At 49.4% G+C, this 10,912-nt stretch overlaps 1 protein-coding gene across 1 annotated transcript in view; it reads right to left on the minus strand.

Annotated features, from left to right (window-relative positions):
• TBC1D9B (TBC1 domain family member 9B) overlaps positions 1-10,912 on the minus strand; it is a 44,551-nt gene that overhangs the window by 30,266 nt on the left and 3,373 nt on the right. Inside the window, exons 3-5 of the mRNA XM_007465506.1 lie at positions 6,634-6,752; positions 1,867-2,095; positions 563-821 (exon numbers count right to left, since the gene is read on the minus strand). Coding sequence (XP_007465568.1) covers positions 563-821; positions 1,867-2,095; positions 6,634-6,752 — 607 coding nt within the window. The remainder of the gene's footprint in view (positions 1-562; positions 822-1,866; positions 2,096-6,633; positions 6,753-10,912) is intronic.

Here is a 10,912-nt window from a genome sequence, read left to right on the forward strand (position 1 = left end):
CAGAGTGCTCGGAGAGGCCAGCCCCGGTGAATCGTTCCTCTGTCTACCAATTCCCAAAGATAGGGTGGCAGAGACCTCAGACCTGTGCAGGGCTGTCTCCTGGGGCCTGGGGTCAGGGCCCGGGGGTCCCGAGAAGAGCTGTCAATCATGGCGGGATGGAGGCGGTGTACCCTGAGCTGGGATTCTGAAGCCTTCCTGAAGAGGCCTCTGGGGATGTCCTGGCTGACGTGGTGGGGCGCCTGTCCTGGGCTCCACTGCTCACTTAGAGCTAAGGCACTGGGGTCTGGGGCAAGCTGCTCTGCCTCCCTGTGCCTCAGCTTCCTGTCTGAAACCAAGGAGCCTGTGAGAGCCTCCCCACCCCAGGGCTTCGAGAAGTAATACCTGAAGAATTCCCTCCACGTCAGCGTCAGCGGTAGGTTTTTCAGGGCGACACCTCTGTGGATCTCCTGGTGCCCTCCCCACTATCGAAGACCACCCTTCACCTGGCCCCCTTTACACGCGGGGAGCCTGTGAAGGGTGAGGAGGGCAGGCCCCTGCTGGGGGCGGGGGAGGCACAACTCACCGCTTCAGAGCCGAAATGTTCCTGTGCGGCTGGGGGGGCCTGGGCAGTGCTCCGGCTTCCAGGAAGCCCTCGCTGTCCAGTAGCTGCCGCACGGCGATGCTGGCCAGCTGCTCCATGAGCTTGAAGGTCTCGCCGACGCTGAGGAACATGGAGAAGAGGAGCTCCCGGTCCCGCGTGCCCACACGGACGCTCTCAGGGAAGAGCAGCGTGGCGTCCTTCTCCAGCCGTGCGACGTCCGCCCACCGCACCACCAGGCTCACTGCACAGCAGAGGGGACACACGCACCATCAGGTCACGCCAGCTGGAGGGCTGGGCACGCAGGCTCCTGACTCCTGCCTGGGCCTGGAACCCATGTGGGGGGGCAGGCAGCATCTACCGCCTGCCCGTTCCCCACCCCCCAGCCCCCAGGCCTGAGCCTAGCTATGCTGGGACACCAGCTCCACGAGGAGGGACTGGGCCGTCCTGGGCCAACCCAGTGCCCAGCCCTGAGAATCTCCTGGGTTTGCCCACCAAACGGCTAAAGGATGAGATGAATGAACAAACAGAGGTGAGCTAGCTGAGACCCCGGACTTGAGAAGCCCCACCTAGTGGGAGTGCACTGATGTGGGAACAAGTCACGACATGGTGTGACCAGCACAGAGAGGACGCTGGCCCCTGCCTGATGAGGAGATGCCAGGGTGGGAGAAAGGCAGGGGAGGTTGTGACAGATGTGTGTGCATGGCTGGGAGCCGGCCTTGCTGGGCCCAGGAAAGGCCACACTGAGAGCAGCTGAAGCCCTGGGGGCTCTTTCTGGGGTCGACATGGCAGCAGAGTGCACCGGCTGGGAGTCTGCCTTTTGTCCTGAGGCCAGGGCTTCCTGTGGGGAGGGACCTGCAGCAGGTGGCTGCAGGGGCACACGTCCAAGGCACCATGTAACCTGGAGCTGCTCAGGGATGATGGGTGCCCTGGCACTCTGCTTGAAAGAGGGGAGGCCCTGTGCAGAAAGTCACTATGTGAAGAACTGTGCTAGTTGATGTATACATGACAGGAGCCTCCAGGAGCCCGGTGATGCCTGGTTCAAGTCTGGAGTTCTGGTCGTGGGCCACTAGGTTCTGGGGAGACCCTCTGGTGGGTGTGTGGGGACAGAATATCCAGGGGCCGAGGAGGGACAGCCCTCAGGAACCTCGACAGTCTGGGGAGGCGGTACATTTTCTAGAGGCGAGGTCGAGGGTGAGGGCAGAGGGGGACGCCCTGAGGATGACGGGGCCAGCTGGGGGACTGGGGCTAGGGGGGACACAGGGGGCACTCCTGCTGCCTGCACTCACCCTCCTTGCCCAGCAGGAAGGAGTAGAAGCACAGGTGGTTGACGGTCAGGTAGAGCCAGCCCTGCCAGGGCACGCGGCCCTTCCAGTAGCTGCAGGAGTAGTAGTTGACCAGCTTCTCTCCCTCGGGCATCCCAAACTGCTTCCGCATTTTCAGCTCGGCCTCCTTGAATTTCCCAGGGTCCTCATCTCCCTGGGGCTGCAGGTTCTTGTTCTCTTCTGCGATGATGCCCTGTAGGAAGACAAGGGGACTGGTTCCCGCAGGGAACTCAAGTGGTGGGACCCAGGACTCTTGGACGCTGGCCCAAGGGCCACAGGCAGGTAGGCCTGTCATCTGCTCTGGCCAGACAGATGCTGGGCAATTTCCCCTAACTCCCTGAGCTATTATCTCTACTAGATCAGAGAAGGGAATTTTTAAATTTACATTTTAGTTATTTTAATGTAAATATCTGAAAAATATAATACATAAACATGGTAAATAAATGCAAGTAGTAGAAAAGTGTGTTCAGTGTGAAGGGAGTCTCCATCTCCTCTGCTGTTGTAGCCACTTTGCTGGTTTCCTCTCAGACAGGCTGGCACTGATGCACCCTTAAGCAAATACATGCAATCTGCTCTTTCCCCTCTTTCTTTGCCCAAATGGGAACTTGCTGTGGCACTGTTCTGTGACGTGCATTTCTTGTGACAATGTCTTGGAGGATGTTCTGTACCTGATACTCCCCGCCGCCACATACCAGGGGGCTCCTGCCTCTTCCCCCCGCTCAAGGCCCACAGACCAGCTGCAGGACCCACCCAGCTCAGGACCTACCCAGTTCAGGGTCCAGAGATCAGTCACAGGGCCAACCAACTCAGGGCATATCTATGCTGTGTCCCACCAGCATCTTCACTGGGCTCAGGGTGCCCAGAGACATCACCCTGGGCCACAAAGCCAACCCCAAACCTCCTGGGGTAAAACAGGTTCTTAGCGCATTTGGTTCAAAATGTACATACAGATTTTCCAGGAGGATGATGACTTGATAAGCTAAAGTAATTCAAGGCAACTGCTGTGGCCCAGATTGCTGCTTCTGCTGAGCCTCTTGGCAGCCTCGAATTCCTGTAACCATGAGCAGGGAGAACAGCCAGGAGTTTGGGTGAAGACCCAAAGATGTACCTCCATCTCAGTATAGCCAGTACCACTGTAGCTGCAACTCCAACCTCTTCTCTCTCTCAAGCTGCCTCTGGTGCCTCCCCAGAACACTACTGCAGGAACTAGCTCTATGTCTGGGAAAGAGGCTCTGGCAAAGCACCCTTCTTGTTACTAAGGCCCTGCCCTTGTCTTCTGCTTCCCTCAAATGCACCTACTGGGAGGTTGGGGAAGGGGCCCCACCAGTGGAAAGGTGGGCCCCAGACAGCCTGTGGGCCATCACGGCACCCTGTCCCTCAGGCCACCTTCCTGGGTCTCAGTTGGCAGTCCCCTTTCCCCACTCCTTCAGCTGCACCTGGGAGACCCCCAAGCAGGGAGCAGAGGGGCTGACACTCTGCTTTGCATTTTCCTCTGCATTGTCCGCTGGCCTCTACTCAGGAGTAATGGTCCTCACCAATGGGAATGAATGGCCTAGCCCACAGGACTGGGATTTTGTTTGTTGGCTGATACAACTGGACTGTAAAAATCACTGGGCAGATTTTAAATTACTGATTCAATTTTTTTAATAGTTTTAAGCATATTCAAGTTTGCTATTTCTTTGTGAGTCTCAGTTTAAGTTCTATTATGTGGTAGAGCAAATAATAGCCCCCCAAAGATGTTTACACCCCAGTCCCCAGAAGGGTTGCGAGACTGACTGGTTGACTGAAGAGGCCATGCTGCTGGCATTCAAGAGAAAGGTAAGGGCCAAGAATCACGGAATACAAAGGTCCTGAAAGCTGGAAAAGGCAAGGAAACAGATTCTCCCCTTAGAGCCTCCAGGAGTCAGCCTTGCCAATTCCTTGATTTTAGCCTGTGAGACTCATTTCAGACTTCTGACCTCCAGAACTGTAAGAAAAGGAACTTGTGTTGTTTTAAACCACTAAGTTTATGGTAACTTGTTACAGTAGCAACTGGAAACTAAAACATTATTTTAAGAGTGTCCATCTTGTCTCACTTCTTACAATTTATAGGCTTAAAGCTGTTTATGGCATTCTCTTTCTCTCTTATTTTTTAAAGATTTTTTTGATGTGGACCATTTTTAAAGTCTTTATTGAATCTGTTACAATATTGCTTCTGTTTTATGTTTTGGTTTTGTGGGCACGAGCCATGTGGGATCTTAGCTCCTGGACCAGGGATCGAACCCACACCCACTGCATTGGAAGGTGAAGTCTTAACCACTGGGCCACCAGGGAAGTCCCCTTACTCTCTTTTTTCTTAACCCTGCTTTTATTTATTTATTTATTTTTATTTTTATTTTAAAATTTTATTTATTTTACTTATTTTTGGCTGCATTGGGTCTTTGTGGCTGCACGTGGGCTTTCTCTAGTCGTGGCGAGCGGGGGCTACTCTCTTTGTTGTGGTGCGCAGGCTTCTCATTGCAGTGGCTTCTCTTGTTGCAGAGCACGGGCTCTAGGCACACGGGCTTCAGAATTGTGGCATGCGGGCTCAGTAGTTGTGGCTCATGTGGTCTAGAGCACAGGCTCAGTAGTTGTGGCACACAGGCTTAGCTGCTCCGCAGCATGTGGGATCATTCCGGACCAGGGCTTGAACCCGTGTCCCCTGCACTGCCAGGTGGATTCTTAACCACTGCGCCACCAGGGAAGCCCCTAACTTTGCTTTTTAAATAGATGCTCTCATATTTCATTCCCAACATTACTTATTTGAGGTTTCTCTCTTTTGTCCTGGATCACTTTTGCCACAGGTTTGTTTATATTTTACATCTGTTTTTGGACCTGTTGCTCTTCTGTATCATTCCTTTATTTTCTAAGGAATTAACTTCTTCCCTTTGTTACAGGCATACCCTGAAGATATTGCAGGTTTGGTTCTGAACCATGGCAATAAAGCAAATGTCGCATTAAAGCAAGTCACACAAATGTTTTGGTTTCCCAGTGCATATAGAACTTAAGTATACACTATACTGTGGTATATTAAATACGCAATAGCGTTATGTCTAAAAAAACAAGGTACCTGTCTTAATTAAAAAATACTTTATTGCTAAAAAAATGCTAACTATAATCTGAGCATTCAGTGAATAGTAATTTTTTTGTGATAACTATATTTCTTTCTTTCTAATTTCCTGGTTTCTCTGGCATTCTAACTTACTGAATTGGACACCTGGCTCATTAATTTCCACCCTTTCTTCTTTTCCTCACATTATAAAACATAAAATGTAAGGCTTTAAATTTCCTCCTGTGTGCTGCTTTTGCTACATCTCACAAATTCTGATAAACAGTAGCATTTCCATAATTGCCCAGTTCTCAGTTTTTCGTTATTTTTTTTTTGTGGCCTCACATCTTACAGGATCTTAGTTCCCTGACCAGGGATTGAACCTGGGCCCCAGCAGTGAAAGTGCCAAGTCCTAACCACTGGATGGCCTGGGGATTCCCTCAATATTTTTTAATTTCCAATTTTTCCTTTGACTCATCTAGAACTTTAATCTGTTTTGTTGGTTAGTTTGTTTGGGCCTGGCATAAGGGAAACATTCCATAATGTTGCTGTTATTATTATTATCGCCCAGCTGGCTCATTAGGAGAGTGAAGACTTGCCTCTGCTCTCTTTGTCTATTTTCCTGGAACTAGAAAGGCAACACAGGTCCCACCCTGAACCCCAAAGTACACAGAGAACTGCTGAGGAACTCTTGGTGCCATCTGCCCAGGTCTAGGAGGTTCTGGCATAATGAAGTCACAAGGGCTTGCCCAAAGTAAGTTTGCATCATGAAACTTTGACCTGGTAACAGCTTTCTGAGGAATCTAATCCAAGGCGATAATCCAACAGAAAGAAAAAGCCACACACACACACACACACACACACACACACACACACACACACACACTCAGATAAATGCTCATTATCTAATTGTTCCCTAAAGAGGAAACAATCTAAACATCACTGTGATGTTTTCACACACTGCTACAATCTTCATAATTATTTTGCTAGCTGTAAAATATTCCACTAAGAATACCACATATGACTGACCAAGTCCCCTGAATATAAAGTGCTCAGCACAATACTCATAAAGAAAATACTCAATAAATGCTATGTTAGCAAGTATGAACCCTCTCAATTTGCAGAGGAAAGAACAGCTGCTTCCCCTCTTACCATGGGACTGGGAGGCACTGTTTCCAGCCTTTTTGCTAACAGTGTTGCAGGGAACATCCTGATACATACGTCATTCTGGACATATGAACACACTGTAGGGTAAATTCCAAGGAATGGAATTGCTGGGTCAAAGTGTCTGTGCATTTTGAAGTAATGTTAGTTTTATAATAGAAATATACTTAAAATTATCCTGTCATTTCCAACTTCTTCCTCTGTTGGCCAAGGAACTGGCTATCAGAGTTGTATATCTGCGTATTTGCTCTGAGGCCCTTTGCAGGGAATGGAAACTCCCAGCTAAGCTTAAACTCCGGTGGCTGGCCGGTAGATGGGGCCTGCATACAATGAGTTCAACTGCCCCTTTCAACACTAAAAGATCAGACCCTTCGTTTCCATCTCTGTTTAATGGGGGAAAGAACTACACGGTGTTGTCTGAAAGTTATAGAGGATGACAAAGGTGAACACTGGTAGCCCAGAGAAGGGAGTGAGAACCAGTAGTGGAAAGTGAATCTTACGTGTATCTTGCCCTTGACGAAGGTGGTGATATCTTCCTCAGTGTCAAAGATGGACAGTGTCTGGAGTAAGTTATTTTCCAGCCATTCCCAGTGTTTTGTGATCTCTTTGCGGGAAGAACCTAGGAGAGGTTTGGTGGCATAAAGAAAAGGAAAATCATAAAATCACCAGGCCTTAAATATAAACTCAAGAGAGATTAAAATGGCTGACCTAATTTGCTATACCAAAGTGACTACAATCTTTGAGCTGCTTACTCTTTCCTTCTTTATGTATATGACAAAAGTCATAAATGGTCCTGATAAAAACACAAAATAAAAAAATTCCGATAGAATTACAGAGTCATAAGGAAAATAAAGCCTCAACTTCCCTCTAATGCCCAGAGTAAGAGTGACTGCTAGTTTCCTCTGTGTCCTACCAGAAATAGTCTATACATCTGCAGGTATGCTTCCTTACTATTCTTCGAGATAAAAGGACTTAATGTGGTCTTCCATGTACAGGTGATTAGCCAGACACAGTCAGACTTGGTATAGGTGACTGTGGCTCTCCTGAGAATGTAGGCATCCACAGATGGCAGGTGGAGCTTCCTGTAGGACTCCAGGCCCCTGGCTGGCTGGTCTCCTGCTGGGCCAGAGGTGCCCATCCCTCTCTCTGAAGCCAGATGCCCCACCCAGGTCTTTGCCTCCTCCTCCTCATCCCAGTTCACATCCCAACCTGGATCCCGTCTCTTCCAGGAACCCCTGTCTGACCCTTTCAGTGTCTGGCTGGCCCCCAGTGTCTGCCCCATTTAGGAGGGGGTCCCTGCCCTCCTCAGGGAGGGGTCCTTGTGGGCACTGTAGGCCCAGTGGAAATGGGAGAACTCAGAGAGGCAGCCCATTGCCACTCCCAAAGAGGGAGGCAGCTGTTTTCTCTGCCTCCATCAGGGAATTGGGAAAAGGGGCCCCAGGAGGGGAATTGAAGGGATGAGGGAAGTCCCTTCCGGGCCTGGCTTCCCCTGCCCCTCTGGCACCCCACTTTTTGGGGTTTTTCATGTGTCTGGCGTGGGATTTTTGCACGTAAGAACTCTTCTCTGAATGAAATAACACAAGAATAAGAAAAGGAGTGAAGGCTCTGCTTCCTTTTCAGCAGCCTAGGGTGGGACAGTCTGTGGACTGTAAGCACCCAGAGGCCCAGTTGCTTCTGTGACCACGGCAGGCCCACACACTCAGCATGGAGGGAGCGTTAGCAAAGACGTGAGTCCGACATGACTGTGGACCACAGACATTTTTTGCGGGGCGCCCGATCCCTGGTCACCCCATCCTTCACTACCTGGCTACAACTTTTCCATCAGCTGAAGACTCAGCTCTGACCCCGCCCTGGCCAGGCTGAGTTGGTCCCTGTTATCTCCTCTGGCCCAGGAATCTGCTCATTGCTCTGTCACATGTCACAGTCCAGCCTGACTTGGTTAGGGTTGATTTGTTTGTTTCTTTACATTTACCCAAGAGGCTCACCACCCTAACAAGCAATTCCACAGAAAGACCCTCTCCCATGGTCTGTGGGAAGATGCCCATGTGAAAATGATTAAACCCAGAATCATACAACTAACTGATAATCATAACAATAGATAACTATAAATAGAAATTACCTCTGGAAGTTCCTAAGTCATCCATAAATAATTTTTTTTTTCATTTTTCTTTGTATATCTATTATGGCCTCCTTTCCCTAGTGCACAGAGGCCAAGGGCTAGTTGTTAGGTGAAGGGAGTTCTTTTTTTATTGCTCTTTTTGCTAAGAACCCACATTTGAATTTGGAAGTTGAATTTGCATGTGATGCAACCCTCTTACACACATGTTCCTGGCAGCCTAAAACAGAGGAATTTTGTCCACAATGCCTGTGTGGATGTGTCTGCACTTTAATTATAAATATTTACATATATTCACTTAAAAGAATTATTAGTTAAAAGCAACTCAATCTTCATTTAGCACTAATTAAACACTGAAACTATGCCATCTCTGTGCTAGGTACTGGGAATAAAAAATATAATAGATAATTAAATTATTAAGTGCTATTTCTGTTTTCCAGAACTTTTTATGGATTATCTTATTTGATTCTTAGAGCACCTTGGAGACAGGTACAGTTATTTTCATTTTATAGGGTGAAGCTGAGGCACAGAGAGGTTGAGTATGTTGCCCAAGGTCACCTAGCTGGGAAGTGACCACACCATAACGCTAATCCAGGCTGCCCAGGCTGCAGAACCTGCCCACACCCCCAAGGAATTGCTGGCCTAGTGGGAGAGCCAGTGAGCCTTCAATGCAAAAGTGCCGGTGGAGACACGGCAAGTCTAGAGGAGGGAGAAGGGTAGGTACATGAGTCTGGGGAATCTGGGAAGGTTTTCCATTGGATGTGACATCTGCGTAGGTACTCAACAGAGCAGGAGGAAGTAAAGTAGACATGGGGCGACGCTGTAGGTACACCAGCCAGGACAGGTACAGTTAAGAACTTCAGGCCCTGCAAGTGTCTTGTCTGGCCGAAGGCCAGGTGTGAGCTGGTGGGGGGAGGAAGACAGAAATGGAGGCAGGCAGACCCTGAAAAGTCCTTTAATGGCAGTCTAAGGAGTGGAGATTCAGTGGCAGGTATCAGTAGGTGTCTGCTTTTGGAGAGCTGAAGAGAGGTGGTGGGTAAAAACAGAGAGGCATGAGCAGATGAGCACAGGGGCCTGACCAGGGCAGGGGCTCCACAGTGCATCTGGGTCCCTCCCCAGCAGCAGGCCCTGATGCCACCAGTGGGGTTCCCACAAGGCCCCACAGAGTAGCCATACTCCTCTCTCCCCACAGAGAGGCTGCTCTCACTACCACTGCCCCTCTCCTGAGAAGGAACACCTTGAGACAAAGATGAACATCTCAAGGGCCCATTTTAGAGTGAAGCGTCTCATCTTAGCCCAGGCACACACCAACTGCCCTGGGCCCTACCACATAGGAAGCCTCTCTCCTGCCAGTGCCCCACTCTGGGCACCCTGGTGCCTTCACCCTTGACCTCTCCCCCCCCACCCTCCCAAGCTGGAGTCCAGCTGTGAACACTCCCATCACCTCTTCTCAGGTCTCCAAGGAAAACCATTATCCTGGGGGACAGTGACACTGTGGCTTCTAGCAGAGAGAGATATTCAGCACAGTGGACACGAACAGGTGCTCTGGGTCTGATCTGTGATTCTGTGTGACTTTGGGAGGGTTACTTAACCCCTCTGGGCCACAGTTTCCTCATCTTCAAAATGGGGAAAATCAAAGTTCCACCTTCTGGAGTTGCTGGGAGGTTCACATGTCTGGCATGCAGGAAGTGCTGTCTGAGTGCCAGCTATGACTGCTGTTTTATCCCAGGGACCTCAGCCAGGCTGAAAGGGGACTTCCTCCTGGACTCTTGGGAGGGTGTGTGTGTCCTCCAAGAAGGACAACTACCAGCGATTCTTGTTATTCACAGTGGTTATGTTCTACAAAGTCTCCTGGAACACTGAATTTGCCAGTACTGCTCCCAGGGGAGCTACAGGGCTAAGTTCGTGTGAGCCTCTGGTCACAACATTTTCACCAACCGATCAATACACTACTTTGTCTTATATGTCTTTCTGCTTAAAGACACCTCATTTAATATATATTTTTAATACCGTCGCATTGAACTCACAGCCAGAGCACTGTAACTCATGCCTGAAGGAAGCTCATCTAACTTGTATTTTCTCCATAAGGCACATCACAGCTTCCCGCGCTTAAAAACACCACACAACACTTCAGCATTATACCTGGGGCCATTTTAAACAGCAAAGTCACCAACAGATAACACAAAATGTGAGAAGCATGGTGCTTAGACTTCTAAAAGGAGACATGTTTATGGTTTGAGAGCTGAAACGAGAAGGCAGAAGGATGCCTTGTTCCACCTCAGCTGGGAACCTGTGTGTCTGGTGACTCAAATTTTTCATTGCTCTGCAGACACACATTTCCACAGATGTCCACAAATGACCCCAAAAGTACCACAAGTATTGATTTTGGGGTTTATAGATAACTTTTAGTGAGTAGGTGAATTTAAAAAACATGTAGTCCATGAATAATGATAAGCTGTATCCGCCTTGAGAAAAGGTTAGCAGGAGAACATGGACACTGCCCAAGGCCAAGCCCTCAGAGAGGCACGCAGGGCTTCATGTCCGCTTGCCCTGCATCTGTGCACAGCTGAGCTGCCTTCCTAAGCTGGATGCTGGCCTGGGCTGTGCTGTCTGAACCAGGGGCAGCATCAGGTTCTCAGTGGGCCATGTCCAATGCAGGAATG

The sequence above is a fragment of the Lipotes vexillifer genome, unplaced genomic scaffold (genome assembly GCF_000442215.2).
Source record: "Lipotes vexillifer unplaced genomic scaffold, Lipotes_vexillifer_v1.1 scaffold613, whole genome shotgun sequence".
NCBI lineage: Eukaryota > Metazoa > Chordata > Mammalia > Artiodactyla > Lipotidae > Lipotes > Lipotes vexillifer.